This window comes from Littorina saxatilis, linkage group LG13 (genome assembly GCF_037325665.1).
Source record: "Littorina saxatilis isolate snail1 linkage group LG13, US_GU_Lsax_2.0, whole genome shotgun sequence".
Taxonomy (NCBI): domain Eukaryota; kingdom Metazoa; phylum Mollusca; class Gastropoda; order Littorinimorpha; family Littorinidae; genus Littorina; species Littorina saxatilis.
Window position 1 is genome coordinate 37,619,726 of NC_090257.1, and position 15,000 is coordinate 37,634,725.

General features: G+C 41.2%; 1 protein-coding gene and 1 long non-coding RNA gene across 2 annotated transcripts in view; one reads left to right on the forward strand and one right to left on the reverse strand.

Annotated features, from left to right (window-relative positions):
• Window positions 1-436: 436 nt before the first annotated feature.
• On the reverse strand, window positions 437-6,160 carry LOC138945652 (uncharacterized). Its single transcript, XR_011449060.1, has 5 exons — window positions 5,391-6,160; window positions 4,731-4,799; window positions 3,500-3,593; window positions 2,365-2,535; window positions 437-1,912 (listed from the first exon to the last, which is right to left on the reverse strand). It is a non-coding gene; the product is annotated as an uncharacterized lncRNA (long non-coding RNA).
• A 2,630-nt stretch (window positions 6,161-8,790) lies between these two features.
• The window catches only part of LOC138945653 (mucin-2-like), a 25,310-nt gene continuing 19,100 nt past the window's right edge, over window positions 8,791-15,000 (forward strand). Inside the window, exons 1-5 of the mRNA XM_070317135.1 lie at window positions 8,791-9,104; window positions 9,752-9,775; window positions 11,131-11,234; window positions 12,434-12,504; window positions 13,153-15,000. The exon at window positions 13,153-15,000 is cut by the window's right edge and continues 1,073 nt beyond it. Of these exons, the coding sequence (XP_070173236.1) occupies window positions 8,981-9,104; window positions 9,752-9,775; window positions 11,131-11,234; window positions 12,434-12,504; window positions 13,153-15,000 (2,171 nt within the window). The 5' untranslated portion in view covers window positions 8,791-8,980. The remainder of the gene's footprint in view (window positions 9,105-9,751; window positions 9,776-11,130; window positions 11,235-12,433; window positions 12,505-13,152) is intronic.

Below are 15,000 nucleotides of genomic sequence, written 5' to 3' on the forward strand. Positions count from 1 at the left end.
TCCTCTGTGCACAGTGATAGTTTTAAACAAGGAATTCTGTAAACACAGGGGTGGTCAAATACACCCCCCCCCCCCTTCCCTCTGTGCACAGTGATAGTTTTAAACAAGGAATTCTGTAAACACAGGGGTGGTCAAAATACACCCCCCCCCCCCCCCTCCTTCCCTCTGTGCATAGTGATAGTTTTAAACAAGGAATTCTGTAAACGCAGGGGTGGTCAAATACACCCCCCCCCCTCCCTCTGTGCACAGTGATAGTTTTAAACAAGGAATTCTGTAAACACAGGGGTGGGACTCTCTTGTGATGAAAAAGGAGGAAATCCCTTTTTTTCCAGGGGGTTCGGGGGCATGTTACCCCAAATTTTGGTTAAATGGTACATTAAAATCTGTGCAATCTGACAAAAAAGACATTCTCCACACTCCCCAACCTCCCCCCCCCCCCCCCCCCTCAAAATTACTATTAGTTATCAGGAGTTTTCAGTCAGCACAATTTAACTCTCAAGCCTCCAGTGTTCTGTTTCATCTCCACGTCACTCCAAATCATTCAGTCAACAAGTCATAGATATTGTAATGAAATGTGACGCGGAAAAATAGATTACTCCAGCAGAATTCGTAAGTTGTGTCCGCGGAAATCCGCGGAAAAGTCCCACCCCTGAAACAGCACTGCATGGTGCCTTTTCCAGAAATAAATTCATCAAAAAATGTCAACTCACAACAGCAAGAGTCAGTGTGTCGATTGTTCATATGTGACAAAGTTGAGGGATGAGCTTATCCTATCTTAAAGCCTGGCCAGAACTGAGACGGTGACGAGAAGTAGTGTGCCTATAATGACACAATGCTTTCTTCGTAACCAATTAGATTCAACATCTCAGATCTGGTCAGGCCTATACAAATGCCATCTCTCAACTTGGTCCATACAAAAATCATGAACCTGGCTTAATTCTGTACAGAGTGGGAATTTGTTTTTCTCTTTTTCGAAATCCAAAATAAGCAAAATCAGGTCTTAAAATCAATCAATCAATATGAGGTTTATATCGCGCGTATTCCGTGGGTACAGTTCTAAGAGCAGGGATTTATTTTATCTTTTTATTTTATGCAATTTATATCGTGCACATATTCAAGGCGCAGGGATTTATTTATGCCGTGTGAGATGGATTTTTTTTTACACAATACATCACGCATTCACATCGGCCAGAAGATCGCAGCCATTTCAGCGCATATCCTACTTTTCACGGCCTATTATTCCAAGTCACACGGGTATTTTGGTGGACATTTTTATCTATGCCTATACAATTTTGCCAGGAAAGACCCTTTTGTCAATCGTGAGATCTTTAACGTGCACACCCCAATGTAGTGTACATGAAGGGACCTCGGTTTTTCGTCTCATCCGAAAGACTAGCACTTGAACCCACCACCTAGGTTAGGGAAGGTGGGAGAAAATTGCTAACGCCCTGACCCAGGGTCGAACTCGCAACCTCTCGCTTCCGAGCGCAATTGCGTTACCACTCGGCCACCCAGTCCAAGTCCAAATGGAGCAAGTCTTAAAATGGGAGTGAATTTACAGATGTTATGAACAAGAAGTCTGCGAAAACAGGGTCATTAATAGGAAGGAGTCTTAGATTGGGGTGTCTTAAAAGGGGCAGGGGTGGAGGCCACTGTAATGACCATGAAATAATCAAAATAATACTATCAGTCATCTTATTCTCTACCAAATTTCTAGAGGTCAAGACAATGATACAGATTATTTACTTGTGTCACTGTTAGTGTCATTCTATGAATAACAGACCGATAGAAAGAGAGCTCTGTGTCTTGTACCTGGGTTCGTGCTCAGTTGCTTGAAAATTGACTTGTCAGAGGTTCTTCTTCAGCCTTACACCAGCCTACAGCGGTAGCTTCTACTTCACCAAACTTTGTTCTGAAACAAAACAAATAAAACACATCTTCAGGGTCAAGCATATGTATCAAATCATGATCACACAATTAAACCTTCTTCTTTGGTCAGTACTATTGAAGATTTGTTAATTGTTTCTTGTTCACAAAAGCACTAATCAAAAAATTGCTCCAGGGGCTTGCAACGCAGTACAATATATTACCTTACTGGAGAATGCAAGTTTCCAGTACAAAGGACTTAACATTTCTTACATACTGCTTGACTAAAATCTTTACAAACATTGACTATATTCTATACAAGAAACACTTAACAAGGGTAAAAGGAGAAACAGAATCCGTTAGTCGCCTCTTACGACATGCTGGGGGGCATCGGGTAAATTCTTCCCCCTAACCCGCGGGGGGTTGTACAAGATAATGAAATAGAGTGAATTTTGAAGTGCATTCATAATTAAAGCCCAATCATGTGGTTTAACCTACCTAGTCTTGAAAAGCCTGTCCGAGGAAACAGATCAAGCACCCTTCCGCAGACCTTCCTGACGGAAGAGTCTTGGTTGTAACCGCTCACTTTCTAAAGTAGTCCATAAGCAGTTCCATGTGCCTATGTTATCACTGTAACCAGCTCCTTTGTGTACCTGTGATCTGGATGAGCTGCAACACATAAAACTTTCATATGAACACTATGTCAAGTATACCAGTTAGCATCCATCAAACACTGACTGACTGAGGAGCATCACAAGATCTGTTCTAAGGAGGTAACAACTATTGTCACAAAGTGTTTATGATACAGCTGCAGGCACATGGCACTGAGTGGTCAATTGGTGAGGGGGGGGGGGGGGCAGAAGTTCTGCTCAGTCTTGTCTGCTGATACTACACTTTGTGGTGGTGTAAGGCAGGGAATCACACCCCAACCACTGGCCCCGCCCACCTGGTGTCGAGTGCCTGTGGATACATCAGTCCCAGTCATGGCTGGCCCCCGGTTGACAACTGCCATGTACGTCATGTACGGGTACATTTACTTTGCAGTACAGATTAGTTTTCAATAGCAATGACATCATGGACGCACACCTGCCCAACGCAGACAAGGACAGCAAAATCAGGGACCAAACGTGATAAAGAGTAACTAATCGTCACAAACATCAAAATGCTTTGCATTTCTTGACCAGATAACAATCATTTCTGGGCAATTGAAGATTATTATTCCACCTACAGGCTATCACCCCCATGGCTGTTACTTGTAACACATTTCATTTCTTAAAATATGTTTTGTAAAGTAATACTGTAGTTAATAGATTTCTCTGAAAGGCACATTCCTTCTCATGAAAACAATTTGGCTCACCGTCTAAGATCTGGTCAGGCTTTAAAATGGGATAAGACATGATCTCTTAACTTGTTCACATACCCACAATGAACGGTCTGGTTGCTCTCTGCGCCAAGTGCGATTGTGTTATGAATAAATGCTGTAAAAGCTACAACTGTACTAGCTCATTTAAAAAAAAAATCACAAAATGTCATTTCACCACAGCAAGCAAACAGTGTGTTTATTTCTGGTATAGAACAGACACACACACACACACATACACCAAAGCAACACAAAAGCCCAAAACATGCCTACCATCTAAATGAGGAATCCAGTTCCAACTGTCTTCTGCCAATATAACACTGCCAGAGACACCATGGTGTAGAAAGTCAGTTTAAAGAGAGACTACCTGAAAGAAAAATGATACAATAATAATAAAACACCCAGTGCAATAGACATACTTGCTCGTTAAAGGCTTACTTTACCATGTAAAAACATTTTGCTTCACAGTCTCAGATCTTGTCAGGCTTTTACTTGGGATAAGATCATCCCTCTACTTGGACGAATAGCAACATAGATCAGCTTGAATGCTCTCTGTGCAGAGTGGTTTTTGTTTGTTTGTTAAAGAATTAGTTTTGTTAACAACACTTGGTACCTTTTTGTGAAAATATTTCATCACACATTTTAACTCACCACAGCAAGCAGTCACTGAATATATAATTTTTTGTATGTGGCCAAGATGAGGGATTCCATGTTAAAGCATAGCCACATTATACTGTAGTGACAAGGCAAGTGGGCCTTTAAATTGTAAACTGATATATTGTGCATTTTGACTTCTTCATAAATTATAACCCTGATGCAGGCAGTCATCAGTACATGTAGTGGTTTAGTCCCTTGAATGAGAAAAGAATGACTTTGCAAGAAAGAAACTTGGAGTCAAAGTCAAAATACCCTTTAAATTAAAAACTATAGATTCCACAGGGTTTGAAGTTAGAAAGCTCTGAAAATAACTCTGCTATTTGAAATTGACTAATAGTATTAACTTATACCGCCATACATGATACACATGTACAGACAAATGAACTAAGGCTTGTGAAGATCCATAATCCTGCTACACAAAGACACAATCATTCAGAGGTTGAAATTGCCAGGGTCATTTTCCATCCCCATGTAGCCTGGATTTAATTACTGGCATGTTTTTCAGTTAAAGAGATGTGTCACTCAGAATGACAGGAGATGGTTCACTCAATGCAGAGCATAATATAACATTGATTTCTTCATGCCATCTGATTTGCAGTTGAATTCACAGGGCGAGAAAAATTCTAGACTGTCCTCAACATTCTATGCTGACTGTAAATTGTAATTATATAATACATCCACCCTAGCTAACTGGTACACTAATCACTTGCTCTGGCTTACTTCTTTTTCCAACATAATAAATCTGTTATTTGTACTTTAGCCTTTTGTGGTAAAATATTCTCATTACCACCAGTTGCACTCACAAGCTATTGCACTAGTGTATTTTGGAAATGATCAAAGGACTTACTTGTGTTCTACAACAGCACCATGTCAGTGTTGCGGGAAGAATGAGGCAGGGCTTGGTAATAACTGAGACCTGCAAGTAAACAGAACATATTTAGAATCCCAGCATGTGTTATAATTTGTGTATATTTATATTATAAGGTCTTACATTGCAATAACAAACACACACACACACATGCACACACTCATTCAATGTGCTCTATGTGCTAAGAATAAGAGTGATTGTTTAATGAATTAACGCTGAAGAAGCTACTAGTTGCTTAAACACATTCATAGCAAAATGTCACTTGATCATATCACCACATCAAGCACACTGTATCTTCATTTCTGGTTGTATACATTGTATGCAAGTGGAGGGATGATCTTATTCCATGTAAAATCCTAGCTCAGCTGATCTCTCTCAACTTGGATTCATACCAAAAATCAGGAGCCTGGGTGTTTCTGTTCAGTGGGCATTTCCCTATTTGTTTTATTTGAATGCATTTCTTAAAAAGAACACTTCCTCTGCATAGCCGTCAGGATGTTGGTTCCACCTTTAGGAATGTGTCTTAGTGGACGGACAATCTTATTCCATGTACATGTTCCATTCCTTCGTGCATTATGTGATTCTACTGTATTTTAGTCATAAACAATGACCTTCATTCTAATAAGAAGAGACTATTACCTTTCACCTCGGACGTGTCAACTCATATTTTGCCGCTGAGTCGGTGGACAGTTGCTGGAAACCGAGTCCGTCGTCACACTTCGGGCTTTGGCAACTAAGTTCACTTTGCGGGTCTTTCCCCTTGTAACACCATACTTGTTCGATCACAGTTTCTTTGTTCATCGGCCGAAGCAGGCCCCTCCTTCGCTCCCGTCTCGGCCACAGTTTCCTCAGTGCAGTCGCTGAGTCGGGCATGAGAGCCCGCCCTTGAACGCACTCTCCCCTGTACCGCATAGTTTTAAACCTCCCCACCTTTTTAATCTCCCTGTTTGCCGGAGCTAACCACTATCGGTAACAGTGACTCAACCGCAGGACTCTGAGACGTTCGCAAGAACCCAGTCCTCTTCGGAAGAAGATGATCAAAGATGCATTGCCGACGCCGGCCATGTTGAATTAGTGAAAACCGAAACGTGGAAGCGAAACTAACATATCTTCGGGAATCAATTAGGAAAACTATATGTGTAGTAGGTAGAAAAATGGCATTTAATGAGACAGATAAAACTCGGATCAAATGAGAAAGAAAGAACTATCCAAACTTGCAAGCACAGCCGCGGTAGTCCTAAGTACGTACTGAAGTTCCCGATCCATGTTTTAGTCTAACCAGCGCTGTCTCTAGTCTATAGATGCGCAACAGGATAAGAGATACCCTGAGGTTATAAGTGATACTCCCACATACGTTGCACAAGCATAGTTTAACGTTACCTTATGTACGGTCCAACCGGTGTGCAATGGGTGCTCTCCCTCCATCTCTCTCTCTCCATTTCTCTCTCTCTCCATTTCTCTCTCTTTCTCTCTCTCTCTCTCTCTTTCTCTCTCTCTCTCTCTCTCTCTCTCTCTCTCTCTCTCTCTCTCTCTCTCTCTCTCTCTCTCTCTCTCTCTCTCTGCTGTTTCTCTTACAAAACCTGTAAGTACTACTATACTATTGTACAGCTGAAAAAAAAGCAATACTCTATGATTGTATTGAAACATGATCATACGTAATGCAATGAGGACATTTTTTTTAACAAGTAAATCATTCTTTGATATAATATTCCATTATTGCTAGATATTCATAATGCATATTGAAATGTCTTTTTAATTGTTGGATATGTTAATTATGTAAGTTGTATTGCAGTTAACTTAACTTCTATTTTCTCTTGTTATTAATCGAGTTACCCGGATGAAAAAAAAGCATGTTTACATTGCTTATTCGGTTACCCTCGAAAAATAAATTTCTATTCAATTCAATTCTCTCTCTCTCTCTCTCTCTCTCTCTCTCTCTCTCTCTCTCTCTCTCTCTCTCTCTCTCTCTCTCTCTCTCTCTCTCTCTCTCTCTCTCTCTCTCTCTCTCTCTCTCTCTCTCTCTCTCTCGCGCGCGCGTGCACGCGTTTGTTGCTTCATATCCGACAATGTCAAAGTCATTATGCAGGTCGTCGTTAAACAAGCAATGGGACAAGTGTGACACAGTATACCTTTTTTGCCGAGAACAATTATTATCGCACAACAATCATTGCATTAGAATACAATTGCAGATGTGATATCGAATTATAAGGGGCAGAGTGCATACATTTCCGGAAACTCATTCCCTGTCACATCCGTTAAAATTATGTGTTAAGCTTTTTCATTTTTACATTTAGTCAAGTTTTGACTAAATGTTTTAACGTTGAGGGGGGAATCGAGACGAGGGTCGTGGTGTATGTGTGTGTGTCTGTGTGTGTGTGTGTAGAGCGATTCAGAGAAAACTACTGGACCGATCTTCATGAAACTTGACATGAGAGATCCTGAGTATGGTACCTCCAGATGTTTTTTTTTCATTTTTTTGATAAATGTCTTTGATGACGTCATATCCAGCTTTTCGTGAAAGTTGAGGCGGCACTGTCACGCTCTCATTTTTCAACCAAATTGGTTGAAATTTTGTTCAAGTAATCATCGACAAAGTTCGGACTTTGGTATTGCATTTGAGCTTGGAGGCTTAACATTTAATCAATGAGTTTGCTCATTAAAATTGTCATTAAAATCGATTTTTCGCAAACAGATTTAGAATTGATTGCATCGTATTCTTCATCACATTCTGAATCTAAAAATATTACATATGTCATGTTTACAATTAAAATGTGATCACAATTAACGAAAATAGATTAATTAGTCTTACGATTAAAATTTAAGAAATCGATCCAAAAATGATTTCATCTTATTCTTTATCATTTCCTGATTCCAAAAACATATAGATATGATAGGTTGTATTCAAAACAAGCTCAAAATGTTAACAAGAATATAGAAAAGCGCGCTTTCCTGCTTAGCACAATACGCTACCGCGCTAATCTGGCGTGTCAATATCACTACGTTTTGCACGTGGAAGATGGGGGATTTCCTTCACGCGGGGATTGACAAAGCGGCTGTGTAATCTCTTGGTGAAAAAATACATTGCGTTCAGTTTCATTCCGTGAGTTCGACAGCTTGACTAAATGTAGTAATTTCGCCTTACGCGACTTGTTTTTCTTTTCTTTATAAACATGATGCAGTTAATATTTGAGACTAAGGTCCTGTTTACGACCTTCTTAGTGCAGCTTCATATGCAAAATGAAATCGAAGTCGTGCATTCGAGGATTTATCGCTACACTGGTTGATTAATGTATGAACTGGTGGCCGAGTGGGTGGTTGGGTGAACTGACTCGGCTAAATGACTGAATTACTTAAATAAGGCTGATGGGCTCTATGTCGACCAAAAGAGTGGGATGCCCTGTAGGTGGATTTCCTGCAGGTGGATTCCCTGTAGTTCATGTAGCGTTTCGCTGATATCGCTGAAAGTCACGTGATGCTTAGCGACATCGGTAGAATTTGATGTTTTTCGATCTTTTTTTGATATTTCTTAGAAATTCGAGTATGGTTTGCAAGTTTTATTGAAAAACTCCACCCTGGGGGATTCCCTGTATACAGGGAATCCCCCTACAGGAACTCCACCTACAGGGAATCCCACTCTTTTGCTCGACATAGACCCCATCAGCCTTAATTAGCCTCGGCACTGGTTTGAGTAATCGCATGATACAATACAATACAATACAATACAATACAATACAATACAATACATTACATTACAATACAATACAATACAATACAATACAATTGTCTATTGTGTGAGTACATACATGTGGTTCCTCAAATACAATAAATATACACGGTATAAACATTGGATCAAATTGATTAACTATTTCATTCAATCGTTTCACATTTATCTAATTGATTGAATGCTTAAGGGAGGGAGGGAGGGTGGGAAGTAGGGAGGGGTGGGTGGATGGATGGATGGATGGAGGAATGGAGGAATGGAAGGATTGATAGATAGATTCAACCATTGACAATCATATTCACCCATTTTACAGCTGAAATGGTCAGCTGATTACAAAGACTTGAACGGGAGACCGGTGTCGTTTGGAGACAATTCAAACGGATCCAACAAAACTCCAAACAAAGAAAACAGATTCTTTGGAGACGAGCATGGGGATGGCATCGTGTTTAACAAAGTGGGCAACAAACAGCCACCTCCATCTTCAAGCTCCAGTGAAAACGAGGAGGATATGGACGAGAAACAACGTAGACTGCGCACACGGAAGATGCGTCTGATTGTTCTTTCCGTGCTCGTTTCCGCCCTGATTATCTCAGCAGTTGTTGCTGTTGCTGTGGCATTGACGAGTATCTCAGGTAAAATCAAACAACAAAATGTTATGGTAGAATTGGTGGGAGAGAAAAGTAAGAAGCATAAAAAGAACTTGAGAAAAAATTAAAAAGAATGAGCAAGATTAAAACAATTAAAAGGAAACTAATAGAAAGCAGGCAAATGAAAACACTGACAGTGGGAAGTATTTAGACATAACATTTAAAGACACAAGTAAAAAGAGGGAATTGGGGATAGAATTTGGTATTTAATTAATCCATCTAACTTCAATAAATCAATGAAAACTAACGAAGAGGGAGACTACAAATGACAGACAGACACGCCGACCGACAGACAAACGAACGCATGGAGAAAAAGAATAAACCAGGGGTCACATGGAGTACAAAATATGAGTATGACTCCTATCTGAAACCGTTTGTATAGGAAAGGCATTTGTGGCAACATACAGGCACACACAGACACACAGTTGAACAGATACATAGACACACAGACACACAGTTGAACAGATCCATAGACACACAGACATACAGTTGAACAGATCCATAGACACACAGACACACAGTTGAACAGATCCATAGACACACAGACAAATCGAGAAGAATTCCAATAGTATACATGTGTGACTTTCGGACATACACAAATGATTATGTTTCCTCTCTTTCTTTCAATACAGAGGATGACACAAACCCCGAAAAAGGTATGCACTTTTCATTTGATCAATAACCGTATAGTATACGGTGACGTCAGCATGCTCACCTTTATGACTTGTTTGCAATGTTGTTGTCATTTGTTGTAGTTGTGTGGTGGTGATGCTGCTGCTGCTGCTGCTGTTGTTGTCGTCAGCTTGGTTGTTGTTGTTGTTGTTGTTGTTGTTGTTGTTGTTGTTGAACGTATTTTAATTTGATATCAAAGAAATCAAATCAATTCTGTAAGCTTAACGTGTTACTTGAATGGGAAAAAAAGCCTGTAACGTCATCTTTTTATATCATGTGTAAAATCAAAACTGTCAGGGTTCTATTGCATTTCGATTTGTGTTGTATCTTTTGTGTCTAAGGACTCTTCTTTCTTTAAAGAAGGCCTTTTTTGTATCCATTTTAAAATCTATTGTTTTTGCAGGGTCTTATTTACGGAACTAAATGCCTTTATCGTCGTCGCGTGTATTTTGTTCAAAGTTGGTGTGGTTATGCTTTTCTTTTCGGGAACAAGTCGGCAATGTTTGTGTCTAGTTAAAAATCAAGTCCTCTTTCAAGGTCTTACCTGCTTCAATAAGGTGAGATACGATACCGATATATGCACATCCTGGCGGTGACCTTACGAATATGTTTCCACTTCTGAGATAACATAATCAGAGAAACCAAAACAATTCTCGAAATACTTTGTCATGTCCTCTGGATACTTACATAAGAAGTGGCAGAACTATTGTGTGACCCTACCGGCACGGTTGGCCTAGTGGTAAGGCGTCCGCCCCGTGATCGGGAGGTCGTGGGTTCGAACCCCGGCCGGGTCATACCTAAGACTTAAAAATTGGCAATCTAGTGGCTGCTCCGCCTGGCGTCTAGCATTATGGGGTTAGTGCTAGGACTGGTTGGTCCGGTGTCAGAATAATGTGACTGGGTGAGACATGAAGCCTGTGCTGCGACTTCTGTCTTGTGTGTGGCGCACGTTATATGTCAAAGCAGCACCGCCCTGATATGGCCCTTCGTGGTCGGCTGGGCGTTAAGCAACAACAACAAAAAAAAAACAAAAAAAAAATTGTGTGACCCCATTGTTTGAATTAATGACGTCTTCTCGAACTTAACTTTGCTTTTTTGCTTTTGACGTCATAATTTCGCTGTAAATGGGAGGGTCAAGAAGAGTCATCTTGGTTTGTTCAATCGATGTCGTATCTCATTAATTGTTAGTTTTGTATGTGTTAGTTATGACTTAATGACATCCGATACCGATACATGTACAGCCTGGCGGTGACCTTGCGATTCATTTTCTTCTACTGAAATGACGAAGTCACCAAGACCGACTTCTTTTTTTGAAATTCATTGTCTGAACATGTTGCAGTGGTAAGCATGTCTGTGAGGGTGACGAGTCACAACTACACCGAGGACATGGCCAACTCATCCTCAGCGACTTTCTTGAAGTTTGAATCGGAATTCTGCTCCCAGGTATGTACCTTTCGAAGCCTCTGTAAAATGTTTACACAAAAATGAAGATAAACATCAGAAAACACAGAGACAGAAAGAGAGAGAGAGAGAGAGAGAGAGAGAGAGAGAGAGAGAGAGAGAGAGAGAGAGAGAGAGAGAGAGAGAGAAACTGAAACTGAAACTGAAACCGAACTTTATTACAAAAGGATAGAGGTTTTAGGCAAAGCCTAATCTTACAACCTGTCCCTAATACAAACACTTAACACGGACGCAAATAATATTAAAAATAATAAGAAAACAAAAATAATATGTTTCATATCAGAGACAGACAGACAGACAGACAGACAGACACAAAGACACAAAACAGACACAAAGACACACATTGAAAGAGAGGAAGAGACAGTGACGTAGAAAGGGAAAGACAGTGACGTAGAAAGGGAGAGACAGTGACGTAGAAAGGGAGAGACAGTGACGTAGAAAGGGAGAGACAGTGACGTAGAAAGGAAGAGACAGTGACGTAGAAAGGGAGAGACAGTGACGTAGAAAGGGAGAGACAGTGACGTAGAAAGGGAGAGACAGAGACAGAGAAAAAAATAGGAGAAAGAGCCTTTGGCAGGGTTTCTTTTCATTGTGTTTTTGAACATGGTTTTTGGCTCACGTAAGTGTAGCCTATGCGATGCTAACATTTGTCTGTCTGTGCGTGCGTGCGTGCGTGCGTGCGTGCGTATGTATGTATGTGTGTCTGTGGTAGAAACTTTAACATTTGAAGAAGTCACAACAGTTGAATACGTCACATTATGACGTAAGAGGGTTAGACGTCACGCGAAGGAATTACTGAAAGTCTCGGTCATTGTTATTTTGAGCGGGCCGAGACTAGTTTTTTCTTCGAAATCGGCCATTCAGATCTAGATCTATATGTTTCGCTTTCTTGCACAGTGTCACCTATGCCGCTTACTGTGTGTGTGTGTGTGTGTGTGTGTATGTGTGACGAAGTGATTGAGTTTGTGTTACCGTTTGTCGATTTCTTACGTGAGCCTTGAAGGCTTCGCCTCTTGTCTGTTGTGTTTTTGAACATGGTTTTCTGTCGTGTTTTTGAACATGGTTTTCTGTCGTGTTTTTGAACATGGTTTTCTGTCGTGTTTTTGAACATGGTTTTCTGTCGTGTTTTTGAACATGGTTTTCTGTCGTGTTTTTGAACATGGTTTTCTGTTGTTCAAAAGGTTGTTAACACGTCGTTGGCAACAAGTTCCGAGATAGAGAAACACAACAACTGTTCCGTAACCAGTCTGCAGTAAGTAGTGTTTGTCGTGCTAAGTGTACATGTTGTTTGCAGTTTGTAAAGTTCTCTAACCATAAATTTATCATTCAAGATACATGTCGTTCTCTAAGTCTGTCTATTTTCAAACAAATCAGCTAGTTTTAGTAGCTACGGGTGTGTTTATGTTTGTGTGTGTGTGTGTGTGTGTGTGTTAGTGTGTGTGTGTGTTAGTGTGTGTATGTGTGTGTTAGTGTGTGTGTGTGTGTGTGTTAATGTGTGTGTGTTAGTGTGTGTGTGTGTGTGTCTGTGTGTGTGTGTGTGTGTGTGTGCGTGTGTGTGTGAGAGAGAGAGAGAGAAAGAGAGAGAGAGAGAAAAGAGAGAGAGAGAGACAGACAGACAGAGAGAGAGAGAGAGAGAGCGAGAGAGAGAGGGAGAGAGCGCGCAATATACGTAGCATTTAGCAGTATACGTACCTCCGTGCGTTGGTATGGGTGTACGCGTGCATTTGTATGTAACGTTTCGTCACCTTAAGTACTTGCCTAATTCACTTCGTTGCTTATATTTTTTGCTTTAAACCTTACCAAGTCGTTTTTCCCAGAATAAATATGCAATAAACTCGTTTCACTTCAAGATTTAATACACAGCGTCAACAGAACAACTTTATATATATTTCTTTTGCAGAAATGGGTCAGTCATTGTCATCTTTTCATTCCACGTCTTTTACACGTCATCCAGCATTTCAACGCCGCCGTTTGACCGCGTCATCATCAGCAATAAGGTCACCCTCCTGCAAACCGGGTGGGAGTTCAAAGAAGGCAGCGTGGTCGTCATGTCTGTCGTGTCTGTGCCCGCACAGCCTGAATCTCCCGCTGTAGACATTCCCGCGACAACAACTGAGCAGACCACGACTGCGGAAACAACAACACAGCAATCCACGACTGCGGAAACAACAACACAACAATCCAAAACTGCAACAAAACAAGTAACAACCACAGAACAACCTACAACAACAGAACAACCTACAACAACAGAACAACCTACAACCACTGAACAACCTACAACCACAGAACAACCTACAACAACAGAACAACCTACAACAACAGAACAACTCACAACAGCAGAACAACCTACAACAACAGAACAACCGACAACAACAGAACAACCTACAACCTCTGAACAACTTACAACAACAGAACGACCTACAACCACGGAACAACCTACAACAACAGAACAACTCACAACAACAGAACAACCCACAACCACTGAACAACTTACAACCACTGAACAACCTACAACCACAGAACAACCTACAACCACAGAACAACCCACAACCACAGAACAACCTACAACCACTGAACAACCTACAACCACAGAACAACCTACAACCACAGAACAACCCGCAACCACTGAAGAACCTACAACCACAGAACAACCCACAACCACTGAACAACCCACAACCACAGAACAACCCACAACCACTGAACAACCCACAAACACTGAACAACCCACAACCACAGAACAACCCACAACCACTGAACAACCCACAACCACAGAACAACTCACAATCACAGAACAACCCACAACCACAGAACAACCCACAACCACAGAACAACTCACAATCACAGAACAACCCACAACAACAGACCAACCCACAACAGAACAACTCACAACCACAGAACCACCCACAACAGAACAACCCACAACAACAGAACAACCTACAGAACAACCCACAACAACAGAACAACCCACAACCACAGATCAACCCACAACCACAGATCAACCCACAACCACAGAACAACCCACATCCACAGAACAAACCACAATCACAGAACAACCCACAACCACAGAACAACCCACAACCACAGAACAATTCACAACCACAGAACCACCCACAACCACAGAACAATCTACAACCACAGAACCACCCACTACAGAACCCACAACCACAGAACAATTCACAACCACAGAACCACCCACAACAGAACAACCCTCAACCACAGAACAACCCACAACAGAACAACCAACATCCACAGAACAACCTACAACCACAGAACAACCAACAACAGAACAACCCACAACCACAGAACCACCCACAACCACAGAACAAACCACAACAGAACAATCCACAACAGAACATCCCACAACCACAGAACAACTCACAACCACAGAACCACCCACAACAGACCAACCTACAACCACAGAACAACTCACAACCACAGAACCACCCACAACAGAACAACTCACAACCACAGAACAACCCACAACAAAACAACCTACAACAACAGAACCACCCACAACCACAGAACCACCCACAACCACAGAACAACCCACAACCACAGAACAATTCACAACCACAGAACCACCCACAACAGAACAACCCTCAACCACAGAACAACCCACAACAGAACAACCAACATCCACAGAACAACCCACAACAACAGAACAACCCACAACCACAGAACAACCCACAACCACAGAACAACCCACAACAGAACAACTCACAACAGAACAACTCACAACCACAGAACA